The following is a 19431-nucleotide window of genomic DNA, read 5'->3' as shown; positions in this document are numbered from 1 at the left end:
TATACTTTTGCTACAGAAATGTTACAGGGGTCCACCTATACTCTTGCTACAGAAATGTTACTGGGGTCCGCCTATACTCTTGCTACAGAAATGTTACTGGGGTCTGCCTATACTTTTGCTACAGAAATGTTACTAGGGTCCGCCTATACTCTTGCTACAGAAATGTTACTGGGGTCTACCTATGCAGTTTCTACTGAATGGTTTGATGGGTTCACCTATACTTTTGCTGCAGAAATGTTACTTGGGTCTGTCTATACTCTTGCTACAGAAATGTTACTGGGGTCTGACTATAGTTTCGCTACAGAAATGTTACTAGGGTCCGCCTATACTCTTGCTACAGAAATGTTACTGGGGTCCACCTATGCAGTTTCTACTGAATAGTTTGAGGAGTTCGCCTATACTTTTGCTACAGAAATGTTACTGGGGTCTGCCTATACTCTTGCTATAGAAATGTTACTGGGGTCCGCCTATACTCTTGCTACAGAGATGTTACAGGGGTCTGCCTATACTTTTGCTACAGAAATGTTACTGGGGTCTGCTTATACTCTCGGTACAGAAATGTTACTGGGGTTCGCTATACTTTGGCTACAGAAATGCTACTGGGGTCCGCCTATACTCTTGCTACAGAAATGTTACTGGGGTCTGCCTATGCTGTGTGTGCACAAACACTTCCCATCGCGATGTTTTACCTATCTGGCACAAATACACTGACTGACTAGGGCAGAAATGTGGGCCAAGGTCGAGATCCTTGGCAGGGTGAAACTCTGCCATGTTTAGGCACTTTGATTTCTTCCTATGTAATACCATCTTTGGGCACCCACAGCATAGGCGAGCCCAAGGGACTCAAAGACTTCCCATTGCGGTGTTGGGCTATCTGACACCTACACAGAATGAACTGTGTGGGGACCCATGGATTTTCCATAGCTATTTAACTCATGGCACCTTGGGTCACACAAGGTGGAGGCTGGGACCGAGCCTGACCCAGAGCCCGCTCACACAGAATATTGCAGGTCCGACCTCGGTCATGGTTTCTCGGCCTTATTATGCGACCTCATCCTCCTGCTTGGGGTCTGGGGATCTGGGGAGCAGCATGTTTTTTCTCTCGTGTTACCACAGTTATCTGAGACAGTAGTTTGGGCCAAACAAAAGGAGCATTACTGCATTAATGAGACGTTACCAGCTGCACTAGCATCCGAGTCCACTTTATGCCCATGATTAATGAGGGTGTGAGCCAAGACCGAGGTCCTTGGCAGGGTGAAACTGCCATGTTTGGGCACTCTGATTTCTTTTTGTGTAATATTTTCCTTGGGTTGTAGGGGCTCGCCTATGCTGTGGGTCCACAAAGACTTCCCATTGTGGTGTTTTACCTTTCTGGCAAAAATACACTGACTGACTAGGGTAGAGATGTGGGCCGAGGTCCTTGGTGGGGTGAAACTCTGCCATGTTTGGACACTCTGTTTTCCTCATGTGTAATACCATCTTTAAGTTCCTTGGGCTGGCCTATGCTGTGGGTGCACAAAGACTTCCCATTGCGGTGTTTTACATGTCTGGCACAAACACACTGACTGACTAGGGCAGAAAGGTGGGCCGAGGCTGAGGCACTTGGCAGGGTGAAACTTTGCCATGTTTGGGCGCTCTGATTTCTTTAATTGTAATACTTTCCTTGGGTTCCAGGGGCTTGCCTATGCTGTGGGTGCACAAAGACTTCCCATTGCGGTGTTTTACCTGTCTGGCACAAATACACTGACTGACTAGAGTAGAAATGTGGGACGAGGTCCTTGGCGGGGTGAAACTCTGCCATGTTTGGACACTCTGATTTCTTCCTGTGTAATACCGTCTTTGTGCACCGACAGCATAGGCGAGCCCAAGGAACTCAAAGACTTTCCATTACGGTGGTGAGCTATCTGACACCTACACAGAATTAATTGTGTGGGGACACATGGATTTCCCATTGCTATGTAACTCGCAGCACCTTGGGTCACTCAGGGTGGAGGCTGGGACCGAGCCTGATCCAGGGCCCGCTCATGTGCTTCCCACACAGAGTATTGCTACATTGTGGAGATGTGTAGAAGTGCTGGCACCTGAGTCTCTTTTATGCCCACGTTTGCGGCTCCTGACAATTTTGTGACGGAGATGGCACGCAATTGGAATGATGATTGTACGTCAATTTATCATCAATTCTCAACAGCATTGTGGGCTATCACCCACACTTTTAAAGAGGGTCTCTGCCTGGCCCTGCCAACCCTCTGCAGTGTGCGCCTCCGATTTCTCCTAATCCAGTACACACTTATAAATAGACATGAGGGTGGTGTGGCTATGGAGTGAGCGTGTGGCAGGAAGGCAGCTGAATGCTGCGCAGGGAAACTTTTGTGTGCGCTGTGGACGCAGGGTCGTGCGGGGGGGGTTGGACAGCAATGCCAGCTTGTAACCCAGGAGAATAGGCAGCGGTGTCACCCACAGGAAGTGATTGTCCTTGGTTGCAGGTAGTGTGGTGCTTAGCTAAGATGTGCCAGCGCATGTGTCTTGCTAATGAGGGTTTGTCCGAAGTAAATTGTTAGAGGGCTGATGCCAGACTCTTGCCCCCATTTTGGCTTAATAGTGGGACTTGGGAGCCTCTGATGCAGCCATACATGCTGCCCCTGCCCTTCCATATCCGTTTTTTGTGGTGTTTCCCTGATTTTCTGAGGTTTTCTGGTATTTGACAAGTCATCGCCTATGCGGAGCATCAGTCCCATACAAAAATACTCGAGTCGCCCATTGACTTCAATACTCGAAATGAGCTCTCGAGCATTACAAAAAGTTTGTCTCGAGCAACGAGCACCCGAGCATTTTGGTGCTCGCCCATCTCTAATTATTAGTCATTCCGAGGATTTTACAGTGATCAATGCTTTTCATTGCCTCAGGCTTTTTTTGCCGAAAACAGCACCCCATGTGAATAGCTGAAAATATGCTAATTAAGATCAGGACTCAATCACAGCAGTTCTCCATTCATTTGATTATATGGCAGATATGGTCGTGTGAAGGAGGCCTTATAGTAAACAAAATCGACAGTGGAATATCTGGATCACCGTCACCTAGTTAGGCTAAATAGCCATTTAAATCAGGGCAGGGCAATTCTCCGCCCATGTAAATGAGCGGTGCCTGTGGAAATACACACAGTTTTTGCGCAGGCACGCGGCCAAAATAAACTCATTCTTTGCGCAAACAAGTTGTGCAGGAGCGAGCGTATTTTGAAACACGCTTGTCTGAAGCTGCCCTAAGTATGGCCTTCTTCTGCAAGCCCTAGTGTGTCTGGATAATCAAATTATATTGTGAGCGCCCTTGTGGTTGGGAATTAATGTCAGTGATAACAGTCAGCACATGTAGGATATCTATTTGCTTTATAAGCTAATTAAATAAATAAATAAAGCTTTACTTTTGATTTCACGTGATTACACGATTAGGCAACAACTTAGAGTTGGTTCAGAACTTTTTTTGTTTTGTTTACCTGTGTGGAGTTCCGCTGAAGCCTTGACCTGCCAGTGCTTTACAAATATTTGTTATCCTGTACAATGTCCATGCTGTCCGCAGTGCAAACTATATAGAAACTGAGGCAGAGATTTACAAGGTAGAGTCCTCCACCAGCAGCTTTTCTGTGGACCTACACTATGGTCACCAGTGCCTTCTATGTGGGACTGGTCTTACTGCAAATCTCATGGATAACGGAAGCAAGACTGTGAGTAGCTGTGATTAACCTGTGTCCAAGAATTATACAATATACCACACTTACAAGTACAATGGAAGCACTATTTTCAGAGTGGGATATAAGCAGCATTTATTTCCCAAGTCCCATAATTTTCTCACTATTAAATGAAGCCTGCAAATATAATCTTTAAGACCGGAAAATCGTACAGTATGTATATAATCTATGAATTGCTCATTCTAATAGAATTCATAATATTAATTGCAACACTTACATTTTTTAACCCCTTAAAGACTGGGGTGTTTTGGTCCTGAAGGACCAGATACTTTTTAGGAATTTTATCCATGTGGTGGTTTAACTGCCCTAATTTTTTTCTTCAACTGCCAAAATTATTTTTGCTGCATTTTTTTTCGTATAGGGCTTTTTATTTATATATTTTTTTTCCACATATTTTTTTCTCAGTTTTTTAGTTTTATTAGTGTTAAAACTAAAAAATGGAGAAAAAAAAATTATGTGAAAAAATAAGCTAACATTTATAATTGCTTCTTTTAAAAATTGGTATATTTGCGCTAAAATAAAGTACAGGAATGGGTTCCTCATTTTTATATATAATTTGTAGAGTCCTCAATTACATAGTGCATATGGCAACGGTTTTGGTTTGCGTCTGCAATGGGTCATTTTATTTTTTAAATATACATTTTTATTTTATTCTGTAATTTTAGCAATTTTTTTATTTTTGTTACTAGTTTTTTAACATTTAGGTCTCCCATGACGTCATATAAGACCTCTGGGGGTCATTCACATAGCTTTTTTTTCAATTTCAAACTGTTCCACTGCAGCTATGGCATCCATAGGAGCTCCATTGCAGGGAAAAACATCCCCCCAATAAGTACAGTAGTCGATAACACAGCTGATCTGGATCAGCTGGCCATGTTACTGCCGGGTAGAATAGTGTAAATTATACTTCTTCTTTCTCTCTTCACTACATTGTGCTCACTGAGCACTATTTGGTCTGCAGGAGAGAAGGCAGAAGCTGTTAAAAAATGCTTCTGCATTTTCCTGTGAGTAACAGCCGAGAACCTGACCTGCTCCTGCTTGATTGCATGAGGAGCAGTTTTAATCCCGTGCAATATTTTGACCATCAACCAGGATTGAAGCCCTGGGCCAAGCAACATAAATTTACGGTGCTTGATCCTTCAGTGGTTAATACTTATAGACTAGTGTAAAATTAAGGAATACATATGAAAACTGAGTACGCTACTATAGACCAGTGGTGGTCAACCTGCCACTTCATGGGGACTCAAATGCGTCTTTTAAATTGATTAAAAAAAGAAGCAAATCAGGTCATTTTTATATCCCTAATAAAAAATAGTAGATAAAAGTATTAATGTTGAATCTGAGATTACAAACTTCAAAGCAGAGATAAACATGTCATATTAATACTTGATGTCATTTGCATGTGCAAAGAGTTGTGCCAAGATATCAAGTAATTCCCTAGCCACATGTTATGTTACTATGTTTATTATCAGTAGGGGTCCAACCACTGGCCCCCCTACCAAGCCGAAGACTGGGGTCTGGAAAATCCCTGCATGAAAGGAGCAGAGGTCGCTCCATTCATTTCAACTGGAGCACCAGAGTAAAAACATTCACATGAATAATGTTTATTTTATTATTATATAAACTCCCTGCTAGAGCGTTCTGCTGGGATCTGTTGTTCTACTTGGGTTTTCCCACAGCAATGCTCTACAGATGGGATTGATTGGGCTAGCTGGGTGTGGATTGCTCCACACAGCCAATCACCTAGGTCTGCTGCTCTTATATATATTAGCTCCTCTGCTAGTGCTGGCTTTTCCCCTGTTTGTTCAGTATCTTCAATGTGAACAGCGTCATGTTCCTGCATATCTGTGCATGTGGCTGGACATGAGGTGCGAATGAGCATGTTCAGTGTGTTCAGTGTGAACAATGTTACCGGTATGTTCCTGCATGTCTATGCATGTGGCCAGACATGTGGTGTGAGCGGGCATGCTCAGTGTGTGTTTTGATTTGATCAGTCTCATATTCCTGCGTGTCTGTGCAGTTTGCCTTTAGTGTGAACTGTATCTTGCTGATGATCATTTGTCATCTAGGATTGGGTGGTTCCCTTGCCAGGATGATTGCCCTACATGCAGGCAGGTTTCCTGGATTTAGTTGTCTTGTTAGAGTAGGGACCCGTGAAATCTTTTAAGTGGGCTCGCGGGCTTAAGTATCTCAGCCGAAATATGAACTAATACCTCGTACCTTCTATAATCATTCCATCTGGCTATGTGTGCAGGTATGCAAGGTAGTATTTGGAGCATGTGTCAATCATTGGTTTATGTCAGTCTGCGATTATGGAGTCTAGTTCTCAGTTCTGAGGTGCCATCTGAGTTCGCCTGTCAGCAAGTATAAAGTCGTTTTATAGTTCTGCAGTTTCACCTGAGTTCGCCAGTTCGTGGGTGTGGAAGAAGTAACAATTCCGTACTTTTAGTTAAACTTTTGGGGGTCTCATAAAATCCCCTTAATATATCTTTATAGCAATCAGAGCTCAATATACGTAGCTTCAAATACCCTGAGAAAGAGAAATAAAAGAAAAATTCTTGCTGTCAGCAGATGCAAGAAGAAGATTAGTGCACACCATTTTATTATTTATGTACATAGCAGAGTAGATTTGCTAATTGCAAACTGCAGCAGAAAATTGTCTGACATATTTTGCACCACATTTATGATGTGCTTTTGATATTTTCAGACTATTTTTTTATCATAACTAAAAAGGGTTGTGGCTTCACTGGATATGAGGGTGTGGTCTCACTGGATATAGGGGAGTGGCTTCATGGCAACAAGCATTGTCTAAGGCCTCCTTCCCACGAACGGATTTCCGCCGCGTAATTCGCGGCGAAAATCCGCTGCGTTGCCCGCAGCTATTAGGTTATTGAACCTAATAGCACAATGCTCACGATGCGTAATTCCAGCGCGGAATTACGCACCGCGATTTCTCCCGTCCTCACCCGCAGCATGCTCTATTTTCTGCGGGTGAGGACGGGCTGTACGCACTGACGGCTTCCATTGCAGTCAATGGAAGCCGTCCGTTCACGCTATCTCCCGCTGTAACCAGCGGGAGATAGCGTGAAAAAACGCTTTCCCGCCCACCGCCGCGCGTCATATGACGCCAAATGACGCGGCCGGCCGCGTCACGTGACACGGCCGGCCGTGCACGCGACACGGCCGGTGACGCGGCGGTGGTGGGCGGTGACGGGCGGTGACGCGGCGGTGGTGGGCGGGGAAGCGATTTCACGCTATCCCCCGCAGGTAAGTATAGGGGCTCTGGGGGGCGCCGTGACGGGCTTCACTGCGTAATATTACGCGGCGGACCCCGTCACGCTCGTGGGAAGGAGGCCTAAATGTGATATTGTGAATCAAGAATTGTTTTCAAAATTTTGGTGAAGAATCTGACATAAACAAAGCCAACTAATAAATGGTAAAATTATTAATGCTACGCGTTTCAGCGTATAGAATCACGCCTTTTTCAAGCAAGAAAATATACATACATGTTACAAACTATCTTATATATACATAAGATATCATAAAATGGACTTACATGTGTGGTGCTCATTGCAGACACCATCCGCCCTCCGGTTTGTGTGTCCTCCCCTTAGGGAGGAGTATTCGATCACAAGACCTAACCATGTGACTCAAATCATGTGACTAGAGTTCTCAATGGGTGGAACGCATAATGCGTTCCATTATCGTCTTATACTTCTATACGCTTACCGGATAGCTATTCAGCTCCGTTTAAAATCAAAAGGACTGTCATGCCATCCCCACGGCTTCACATCATTACTACACATATCTTCTCATTAATGATATCAACAACAATAAGAGTCATACATACATTTGAAAAATTTTTTTGGGAAAACATACCTAACAACCAGGATTATAACAAATTACTTACAAGGTGGTTAAAAAAAATTATATATAAAATGCTTTAAAACATACCTAGAATAAAACTATTCTTCAATAAAGTTAGAAATAATAAAATATAAATTTTATACCTCTATATTTATAGAAGGAGAAAAGAGGAAAGAAGAAAAATAAATAAATATATATATTTTTTTAAATGAGATGTCATTAGATTTTCTCTAATACCTCATTTAAACCATGAATTCATGAATGGGTGAGTGCTGCCTCTGATTGGCTGAGCACAGGGACCAATCAGAGGCAGCTCTCAGCTGTCCTTCAATAGCTGAGAGCTGCCTCTGATTGGTCACAGTGCTCAGCGAATCAGAGGCAGCCCATTCAGCAGCCAGGGATTTTAAATCCCTGTCTGCTGAATACTACTGAGAGCAGTGCAGGGAGAAGAGCCAGCTGGATGCAGCTGAGCCCCGGCAGCTGAAGAAAGGTGAGTATTCTTTTTTTTTTTTTTATTTTAAATACCATTTTCTTGTTTTTTATGGAAGGGCTTATATTTAAAGCCCTTCCCTGAAAAACAATTGCAGGACGCCGGCAGCTGGATCCCCTACTGCAGCTGTCATCTGTGACAGCTGTGGTAGGGAATTCTGTATTCCTTGCAGGGATAAAGAATTCCTTTGCTGCATCTATCACAGATGTGGCAGGTGCAGCAGGGAATTCTTTTTCCTTGTGGGGATAAAGGAATCATCTGCTGCATGCGGCAGATGTGTTCTTCATTCCCGCCGGGACATGGTAGCGGCAGACAGGTAATTTTTTCTTTTAATTTTTATTTTTTTTTACACTAAAATTATTGTTTTTTAGTAGAAGAGCTTATATGTAAAGCTCTTCCCTGAAAAACAATTCAGGGGTGCTGTGGCTCCATTGAAAGCAATGCGTGCATTCACTGTGGTGCACGCATGTTCTATCTTTACAGGCACACACCTGTACAACACGGACATGTGCACACACCATAGGGAATGTATTGGTTTAAATAGAAGCGTGATTTTGTGCGTGAGTATGCACGCACAAAAACACGCTGGCGTGAAGCTACCCTTAGTGTGTGTCCTCTTGATCCGCACTATATAACAAGACTGAATGAATTGTCTTGGTTTGGCCACTCTAATTTCCTCATAGTACATGCTGTCTTTCCTTGGGGAACTGGTTAAAAAACCCCTCGGGGAGAGGCAGGGGCTGGGACAGGCGGTAGCTTGCCTGTCGGTGGACCGCTACCTGGATCCCATTAAGCAAGTACGAGCTCTATGTTAAAAAAAATATTTCAGAGGTTTACCTGCACTCTGGGTAAACAAATCTTTCAGGGGTACACCTATACTCTTGGTACACAAATCTTTCAGGGATTCGCCTATAGTCTTGGTAAACAAATCTTTTATGGGTTCACCTATACTCTTGGTAAACAAATACCCTGCACTCTCGCTCAAAAAATCTTTCAGGTTCTCACCCGCAATCTTGGTAAAAGAATGTCTTCTTTTTAAAATGGGTTGTTTTATTCATTAAAATGTAGAAGTACTGGCCTCTGAGTCCCCCCTATGCTGGCGTTTGTGGCTAATGAAATGCTGCAACGGAGGTGGCATGGGATGACACTTACAATCATACATTAATTTGTCTGTGATTTGTCAGCTATGAAGCACAATTTTAAAAGGGTCACACGGCGTACGGAAATGTATCCCAGCGCGGTAACCATCTTTAGCCACTAATTTCTTTACAGTTCATGCTGTCTTTCCCTGGGGCACTGGTTAACAAGCCCCTCGGGGAAAGTCAGGGGCTGGAACAGGCGGTAGCTTGCCTGTCAGTGGACCGCCACCCGAATCGCATTAAGCAAGTACGAGCTGTTGCTCAAAAAATCTTTCAGGTTTTTACCTGCACCCTTGGTAAACAAATCTTTCAAGGGTGCACCTATACTCTTGGTAAACAAATTTTTCAAGGGTTCACCTTCACTCTGGGTAAAAAAATCTTCTCGTTTTAGAATGGGTTGTTGAATTGTGGAGATGTGTAGAAGTACTGGCATCTGAGTTCCCTTTATGCCCATGTTTGTGGCTCATGATATTTTGTGATGGAGGTGGCATGGGATTAGTATTATGATCATACGTTAATTTATCAGCAATTCCCATCAGCATTGTGGGCTATTGCCCACAATTTCAAAGAGGGTCGCTGTCAGGCCCTGCCAACCCTCTGCAGTGTGTCTCCTGTTCCTCCTCATCCAATACGCACTTATAAATAGACATGAGAGTTGTGTGGATATCAAGCGACCATGTAGCATGAGGACAGCTGAACGCTGCACTGGGAAAAATTTCAGTCCGCTGTGGACTACTGAAGTAGGTGAAAGGGTGCGCCTTACCCCGTCTGGGATGGTGACAGCTGGATGCTGTGCTAGGAAAAATTTCAGTACGCTGTGGACGCAGGCTCGTGCCTGCGTCCTGGGGAAGATTGGACAGCAATGCCAGCAATTAACACAGGAGAAGAGGCAGTGATGTCACCCGCAGGCAGTGATTGGCCTTCGTTCCACCTAGTGTGGTGCTTAGCTAAGATGTGCCAGCACATGTGCCTTGCTGATTATGGTCTGGCCCAACTAAATTGTTAGGGGGGTGACCACCAGGCTCTTGCCCACAATGTGGCTTAATAGTGTGACCTGGGAGCCTCAGATGCATCCATGCATGCTGCTCCCGCTGTTCCCTATCCATTTCTGTGGTGTTTGCATCACTTTCTGATGTTTTCAGGTGAATCACACACCCTCCCCTATGCAGAGCATGGGTCACCTTGAAAAATGCTTGAGTCTCCCATTGACTTTAATGGGGTTCTTTACTCGAAACGAGCTCTCGAGCATTACAAAAAGTTCGGCTCGAGTAACGAGCACCCAAGCATTTTGGTGCACGCTCAACTCTAATGCAGATATCTGAAAGACCAAGAAAAGTTGGAAATTGCACAGGGAACTAAGTGGACTTTAGAACATCAGAAACTCTTCATGTGCTGAACTTCCTTGCTGTTAAAGTTAGTTGTAGTAGAGCTCCATTCTGTTTTTTGCTGCATGACTCTCATGGTTCCTCAATACACTATGGGGTGTGTGGACGATAGAAAGCAGTGTCACTTTGGAACAAGATGTGCTTTGTTTTCATGTACACCTACAGAGTGGTGCTATGTTTTTGTTTCTCCATTTTATCCTCCTCAGGCACTATGCAATCATCTTCCCCTCAGAGATGCGGGCTCAACATCTTGAAAAGATCTGTTTGCAATTGGAGGGAGCTCAAGGAGAAAGCAATGTGAAAATATCACTAAATTTGGGTGATAAGAATGTGACACTCATAGATAAGAACTTCCAAGAAGGCTCCATATTCACCTGCCTCAACCTGCAGGTAAAAAGACCATAATGGACTATTGTCACTTTTCTCTTTATCTGAAAAGGGTTTTCTAGCAAACACCATTGATGACCTATCCACACGATAGGTAATAATTGTGAATCGGAACTCCCAATTCCAACTTCCGTTAAAATCAATAGTAGTTAGAGATGAGCGAACGTGTTCTTCCGAGCTTGATATTCGTGCGAATATTAGGGTGTTCGGGATGTTCGTTATTCGTAACGAACACCATGCGGTGTTCTGGTTATTTTCACTTCCTTCCCTGAGACGTTAGCGCGCTTTTCTGGCCAATTGAAAGACAGGGAAGGCATTACAACTTCCCCCTGTGACGTTCCAGCCCTATACCACCCCCCTGCTGTGAGTGGCTGGGAAGATCAGGTGTCACCCGAACATAAAAGTCGGCCCCTCCCGCGGTTCGCCTCAGATGCCGTGTGATTTAGATGAGGGACAGTGCTGTTTGTACCGGAGCTGCTGTAGGGAAAGAATTGGTAGTTAGTGTAGGCTTCAAGACCCCCCAAAGGTCCTTATTAGGGCCACTGATAGCTGTGTGTTGGCTGCTGTTAGCAGTGGCAATTTTTTTTTTCTCAAAATCGCCTCTGCAGACCGTTGCACCTGGCATTAGGGACAGAAGTGCTGCATAGGCAGGGAGAGTGTTAGGAGTGAGTGTAGCCTTCAAGAACCTCAACGGTCCTTTCTAGGGCCATATTTATCCATGTGCAGTACTGTCCAGGCTGCTGTTAGCTGTGCTGCATTTTTTTTTGCTTCTCAAAATCGCTTCTGCAGAGCATTGCACCCTCCATTGATACTGCAGGGAAAGAATTGTATAGGCAGGGCCACAACACAGTTATTATTCATTGAATATATGCAGTGCTGCCTTTTGCTTGTAAAACAAGTGAAAATAATTCTATTTGTCCGGCCTCTGTCCGTCCTAAGGGCGGTGGACACGTGTCGGCTGCGTGTGCAACGTTTAAAAATCATACGCACCCAGCTACGTTTTACTCCTGGCTTCGCCATTTGCTTTCCTTAATTGGGAAAAAAAATACCTGCTCTGCCACAGTTAATAACTCTGCTACCCTCACGTTCTGTGACACATTAGCAGGGACACAGCACAGTTATTAAACTTCTCATGTTCATAGAATATACGCAGTGCTGCCTTTTGGTGCCAAAAAACGGAAAATAATTCTATTTGTCCGGCCTCTGTCCGTCCTAAGGGCGGTGGACACGTGTGAGCTGCGTGTGACACCTTTAAAAATCATACGCACCCAGCTACGTTTTACTCCTGGCTTCGCCATTTGCTTTCCTTAATTGGGAAAAAAAATACCTGCTCTGCCACAGTTAATAACTCTGCTACCCTCACGTTCTGTGACACATTAGCAGGGACACAGCACAGTTATTAAACTTCTCATGTTCATAGAATATACGCAGTGCTGCCTTTTGGTGCCAAAAAACGGAAAATAATTCTATTTGTCCGGCCTCTGTCCGTCCTAAGGGCGGTGGACACGTGTCGGCTGCGTGTGACACCTTTAAAAATCATACGCACCCAGCTACGTTTTACTCCTGGCTTCGCCATTTGCTTTCCTTAATTGGGAAAAAAAATACCTGCTCTGCCACAGTTAATAACTCTGCTACCCTCACGTTCTGTGACACATTAGCAGGGACACAGCACAGTTATTAAACTTCTCATGTTCATAGAATATACGCAGTGCTGCCATTTGGTGCCAAAAAACGGAAAATAATTCTATTTGTCCGGCCTCTGTCCGTCCTAAGGGCGGTGGACACGTGTCGGCTGCGTGTGACACCTTTAAAAATCATACGCACCCAGCTACGTTTTACTCCTGGCTTCGCCATTTGCTTTCCTTAATTGGGAAAAAAAATACCTGCTCTGCCACAGTTAATAACTCTGCTACCCTCACGTTCTGTGACACATTAGCAGGAAAACAGCACAGTTATTAAACTTAGATTATTCATTCACTAGAGGCAGTGGGGCCTTTCGTTTTCAAAAAAGGGAAAAAATTATATTTGGCCTGCAGTCTTGCGCCAATTTATTTCCTGCCTGTGAAATCAAATCACTGGTAATACAGCATGCTGAGGGGTAGGGGTAGGCCTAGAGGACGTGGACGCGGCCGAGGACGCGGAGGGCCAAGTCAGGGTGTGGGCACAGGCCAAGCTCCTGATCCAGGTGTGTCGCAGCCGACTGCTGTGCGATTAGGAGAGAGGCACGTTTCTGGCGTCCCCACATTCATCGCCCAATTAATGGGTCCACGCGGGAGACGGTTATTAGAAAATGAGCAGTGTGAGCAGGTCCTGTCCTGGATGGCAGAAAGTGCTTCGAGCAACCTATCGTCTACCCGCAGTTCTGCGCCGTCCACTGCTGCCAATCCGAATCCTCTGTCTGCTGCTCCTCCTTCCTCCCAGCCGCCTCACTCCACTACAATAACAGCTGCTCAGGAGCGGGAACACTCCCAGGAACTGTTCTCGGGCCCCTGCTTAGATTGGGCAGCAGCGGTTCCTCTCCCACCAGAGGAGTTTATCGTCACTGATGCCCAACCATTCGAAAGTTCCCGGGGTCCGGGGGAAGAGGCTGGGGACTTCCGCCAACTGTCTCAACAACTTTCTGTGGGTGAGGAGGACGATGACGATCAGACACAGTTGTCTTGCAGTGAGGTAGTAGTAAGGGCAGTAAGTCCGAGGGAGCAGCGCACAGAGGATTCGGAGGAAGAGCAGCAGGACGATGAGGTGACTGACCCCACCTGGTGTGCAACGCTTACTCAGGAGGACAGGTCTTCAGAGGGGGAGTCAAGGGCATCAGCAGGGCAGGTTGCAAGAGGCAGTGCGGTGGCCAGGGGTAGAGGCAGGGCCAGACCGAATAATCCACCAAGTGTTTCCCAAAGCGCCCCCTCGCGCCATGCCACCCTGCAGAGGCCGAGGTGCTCTAAGGTCTGGCAGTTTTTCACAGAGACGCCTGACGACCGACGAACAGTGGTGTGCAACCTTTGTCGCGCAAAGCTCAGCCGGGGAGCCAACACCAACAGCCTCACCACCACCACCATGCGCAGACATATGATGGCCAAGCACCCCGCAAGGTGGGACGAAGGCCGTTCAGCGCCTCCGGTTTGCACCCCTGCCTCTCCCCCTGTGCCCCAACCTGCCACTGAGATGCAACCCCCCTCTCAGGACACAGGCACTACCGTCTCCTGGCCTGCACCCACACCCTCACCTCCGCTGTCCTCGGCCCCATCCAGCAGTGTAGTTCAGCGCACCGTCCAGCCGTCGCTTGCGCAACTGTTGGAGCGCAAGCGCAAGTACGCCACCACGCACCCGCACGCTCAAACGTTAACCGTCCGCATAGCAAAATTCATCAGCCTTGAGATGCTGCCGTATAGGGTTGTGGAAACGGAGTCCTTCAAAAGTATCATGGAGGCGGCGGCCCCGCGCTACTCAGTTCCCAGTCGCCACTACTTTTCCCGATGTGCCGTCCCAGCCCTGCACGACCACGTCTCCCGCAACATTGTACGCGCCCTCACCAACGCGGTTACTGCCACGGTCCACTTAACTACGGACACGTGGACAAGCACAGGCGGGCAGGGCCACTACATCTCCCTGACGGCACATTGGGTGAATTTAGTGGAGGCTGGGACCGAGTCAGAGCCTGGGACCGCTCACGTCCTACCCACCCCCAGAATTGCGGGCCCCAGCTCGGTGGTGGTATCTGCGGAGGTGAATGTTTCCTCCACTAAAGCACCCTCCTCCTCCTCCTCCTCCTCCTCTGTCTCGCAATCAAGATGTGTTAGCAGCAGCATGTCGCCAGCAGTCGGTGTCGCGCGGTGTGGCAGCACAGCGGTGGGCAAGCGTCAGCAGGCCGTGCTGAAACTACTCAGCTTAGGCGATAAGAGGCACACGGCCCACGAACTGCTGCAGGGTCTGACACAGCAGACCGACCGCTGGCTTGCGCCGCTGAGCCTCCAACCGGGCATGGTCGTGTGTGACAACGGCCGTAACCTGGTGGCGGCTCTGCAGCTCGGCAGCCTCACGCACGTGCCATGCCTGGCCCACGTCTTTAATTTGGTGGTTCAGCGCTTTCTGAAAAGCTACCCACGCTTGTCAGACCTGCTCGTAAAGGCGCGCCGGCTCTGTGCACATTTTCGCAAGTCCCACACGGACGCTGCCACCCTGCGCACCCTGCAACATCACTTTAAGCTGCCAGTGCACCGACTGCTGTGCGACGTGCCCACACGGTGGAACTCTACGCTCCACATGTTGGCCAGGCTCTATGAACAACGTAGAGCTATAGTCGAATACCAACTCCAACATGGGCGGCGCAGTGGGAGTCAGCCTCCTCAATTCCTTTCAGAAGAGTGGGCCTGGTTGGCAGACATCTGCCATGTCCTTGGTAATTTTGAGGAGTCTACCCAGGTGGTGAGCGGCGATGCTACAATCATTAGCGTCACCATTCCTCTGCTATGCATCTTGAGAAATTCCCTGCAAACCATAAAGGCAGCTGCTTTGCGCTCGGAAACGGGGGCGGGGGAAGACAGTATGCCGCTGGATAGTCAGGGCACCCTCCTGTCTATTTCTCAGCGCGTACAGAAGGAGGAGGAGCATGAGGAGGATGAGGAGGAGGGGGAAGAGACAGCTTGGGCCGCTGCTGACGGTACACCGGCTGATTGCCTGTCATCCTTTCAGCGTGTATGGCCTGAGGAGGAGGAGGAGGAGGAGGAGGATCCTGAAAGTGATCTTCCTAGTGACGACAGCCATGTGTTGCGTAAAGGTACCCTGGCACACATGGCTGACTTCATGTTAGGATGCCTTTCTCGTGACCCTCGCGTTGCACGCATTCTGGCCACGACGGATTACTGGGTGTACACACTGCTCGATCCACGGTATAAGGAGAACCTGCCCACTCTGATTCCCGAAGAGGAAAGGGGTTCGAGAGTGTTGCTATACCACAGGACCCTTGCGGACAAGCTGATGGTAAAATTCCCAGCCGACAGCGCTAGTGGCAGAAGGCGCAGTACCGAGGGCAAGGTAGCAGGGGATGTGCGTAGATCGAGCAGCATGTACATCCCAGGCAGTGCAACAGTCTTTAAGGGCCTGGCCAGCTTTATGGCTCCCCACCAAGACTGTGTCACCGCTTCCCAGTCACGGCTGAGTCGGCGGGAGCACTGTAAAAGGATGGTGAGGGAGTACGTAGCGGATCGCACGACCATCCTTGGTGACGCCTCTGCCCCCTACAACTACTGGGTGTCGAAGCAGGACACGTGGCCTGAATTAGCGCTGTATGCCCTGGAGGTGCTTGCTTGTCCTGCGGCTAGCGTCTTGTCGGAGAGGGTGTTTAGTGCGGCTGGGGGAATCATCACAGATAAGCGTAGCCGCTTGTCAACCGACAGTGCCGACAGGCTAACACTCATCAAGATGAACAAAGGCTGGATTTCGCCAGACTTCTGTTCTCCACCAGCGGACAGCAGCGATACCTAAGCAATACGTAGGCTGCACCCGCGGATGGAAGCTACGTTCTCTCTCACCATCCAAAACGGGGACATTTCTGCTTCATCAATCTGTGTCTAATATTCCTCCTCCTCCTCCTGCTCCTCCTCCTGAAACCTCACGTAATCACGCTGAACGGGCAATTTTTCTTAGGGCCACAAGGCTCACTCAAATAATTTTTCTGAACAATTTTTATAAGTTTCAATGCGCTTAAAAGCGTTGGAACTTTAACTTGAACCAATTTTTCGTTACACTGGGCTGCCTCCAGGCCTAGTTACCACTTAAGCCACATTAACCAAAGCGGTTAATGGGTTTCACCTGCCCTCTTGGCTGGCCATGGCCAATTTTTGGGATGTACATTAGTACTGTTGATACAGCAATTTTTGTGGGCCCTCGCCTACAGTGTAATCAAATTAATTTTTAGCCCACCTGCATTACAGCTGACGTTACCTCAGCTGTGTTGGGCAATGCAATGGGATATTTTTATGTACCGCCGGTGGGTTCCAGGGAGCCACCCATGCTGTAGGTGCACACGGAGTTTTTAATACATGTGTCCACTTCTAAAGAACCCCAGTCTGACTGGGGCATGCAGTGTGGGCCGAAGCCCACCTGTGTTACGCACGACATTACTACCTCAGTTGTGTTGGGCAATGCAATGGGATATTTCTATGTACCGCCGGTGGCTTCCTGGCACCCACCCAGGCAGTGGGTCCACAGGGAGTTTAACCTACATGTGTCCACTTGTAAAGAACCCCGGTCAGACTGGGGCATGCAGTGTGGGCCGAAGCCCACCTGTATTACGCACGACATTACTACCTCAGCTGTGTTGGGCAATGCAATGGGATATTTCTATGTACCACCGGTGGCTTCCTGGCACCCACCCATGCTGTAGGTGCACACGGAGTTTTTACTACATCTGTACACTTATAAAGAACCCCAGTCAGACTGGGGCATGCAGTGTGGGCCGAAGCCCACCTGCATTAAGCACGACATTACTACCTCAGCTGTGTTGGGCAATGCAATGGGATATTTCTGTGTACCGCCGGTGGGTTCCAGGGAGCCACCCATGCTGTGGGTCGACAGGGACTTCACAATAGGGAGTTGTACCTGCCTGTGTCTATGAATTAAAAAGCCCGGTCTGACTGGGGCATGCAGACACCTTGACAGAATGAATAGTGTGTGGCACATAGGTTCCCCATTGCTATGCCCACGTGTGCAGCTCCTGATGGCGGTGGCACAGGATTCTATTTCTCATTGCTTCTGTACAGCATTGTGGGCTATCGCTCCGCCACTTTTAAAGAGGGTCGCTGCCTAGCCGTGCCAACCTCTGCAGTGTGTGCCTGCGGTCCCTCGTCATGGCAGACGCAATTCTAAATAGACATGAGCGTGGTGTGGCATGAGGGCAGCTGAAGGCTGCCCAGGGACACTTTGGTGTGTGCTGTGGGGGGGAGGGGGTGCGGTTGGGCAGCATGTAACCCAGGAGAAGTGTCAGTGGAGTGTCATGCAGGCAGTGATTGTGCTTTGTTGGAGGTAGTGTGGTGCTTAGCAAAGGTATGCCATGCTAATGAGGGCTTTTCAGAAGTAAAAGTTGTTGGGAGGGGGGGGGGCACTCTTGCCGGTATTGTGGCTTAATAGTGGGACCTGTGAACTTGAGATGCAGCCCAACATGTAGCCCCTCGCCTGCCCTATCCGTTTCTGTGTCGTTCCCATCACTTTCTTGAATTGCCCAGATTTTCACACATGAAAACCTTAGCGAGCATCGGCGAAATACAAAAATGCTCTGGTCGCCCATTGACTTCAATGGGGTTCGTTGTTCGAAACGAACCCTCGAGCATCGCGGGAAGTTCGTTCCGAATAACGAACACCCGAACATTTTGGTGTTCGCTCATCTCTAATAGTAGTAGAAATCTCTAATTTGGTCTCCGTGAAAAAGAGCAATGGTATTAGGGACAGTGGCAGCAGTCCAGTTGCTACCACTGCTCTCTTGTAGTAGTGGAGTCCCAGGTTCACATCCCGTCAAGATCAGAATCAAACCTAGAAATCTAGTAATGATGAGCCAACACACTTGTCCTTTCTCCTTTTTAGCAAAAATCAGCACCTGGCTGATCAAGATGAGTAACACTTGTCATCAATAGCTAATCACCAGGGAACCTCTGCTCAGAATCCCCGGCAATGATCTGATCCTTCTGCCCACTATCAGTGCATCATAGGAAATGGCAGCAGAAGTGCCCTAGCTTGAAGTCAATGGGGACTAAGGCGGCTATTACACTTCCGTAGCCATCCCTTGCGTTGAAGGTGGAAGTGCTTGAAGTGTAATAGCTTCTTCAACTCCTGTTGATTTCAATTGAGTGAAGCCAGCTAAGGCACTTCCTCTGCTGACCACTGTGACACACATACAACCTGACAGCAGGCCGGGTGATCAGCTTATTGCTGGGAATCCCGAATAGCTTGTCCCCGGCAATTAATTATTGATGACCTATTCTATGGATCAGCTATGGTTAACCCATGGATACAGATTCTGTTGCTAGTTTAATTTTATTTCTGTACAGGTTCCAACTCCTGAAGAAGACCGAGTGATCAGCACAGTAACCGTTTCTATTAAAAGTGCAGAAGAATCTATAACTAATACTAGTATGGTTATTGTGAGGAAGCAAATATCCAAGGTCCTAGTCCAGACAGACAAAGCTGTATACAAACCAGGACAAACCGGTAAGAGAATGAAGATGAGTTATTCAGGTTAAGGGTATTAATTTTCCAAGTACTCTAACCCCTTAATGACCACAAATTTGCCTTTTGTCCAGATTCCAATTGTGTTTTTCTGCAAGGCTTTGGTGAGCCTGGGACTCGATAGTTCCTTTTTTCAGGTCTCATTCTTTTTGGGTGGGTGCAGGCTTAGGTTCAGAAGTGGTGAAGAGTATCTGTGGATGGGAATCC

General features: G+C 47.3%; 1 protein-coding gene across 1 annotated transcript in view; it reads left to right on the top strand.

Annotated features, from left to right (window-relative positions):
- The first annotated feature begins 3628 nt into the window (after positions 1-3628).
- Positions 3629-19431, top strand: part of LOC136626157 (alpha-2-macroglobulin-like) — a 119976-nt gene continuing 104173 nt past the window's right edge. The window contains exons 1-3 of the mRNA XM_066600964.1: positions 3629-3715; positions 10827-11010; positions 19047-19206. Coding sequence (XP_066457061.1) covers positions 3648-3715; positions 10827-11010; positions 19047-19206 — 412 coding nt within the window. The 5' untranslated portion in view covers positions 3629-3647. The remainder of the gene's footprint in view (positions 3716-10826; positions 11011-19046; positions 19207-19431) is intronic.

This window comes from Eleutherodactylus coqui, chromosome 4, assembly GCF_035609145.1.
Source record: "Eleutherodactylus coqui strain aEleCoq1 chromosome 4, aEleCoq1.hap1, whole genome shotgun sequence".
NCBI lineage: Eukaryota > Metazoa > Chordata > Amphibia > Anura > Eleutherodactylidae > Eleutherodactylus > Eleutherodactylus coqui.
The sequence above is the reverse complement of the archived record's forward strand: the minus strand, read 5'-3'. Positions and strand labels throughout refer to the sequence as shown.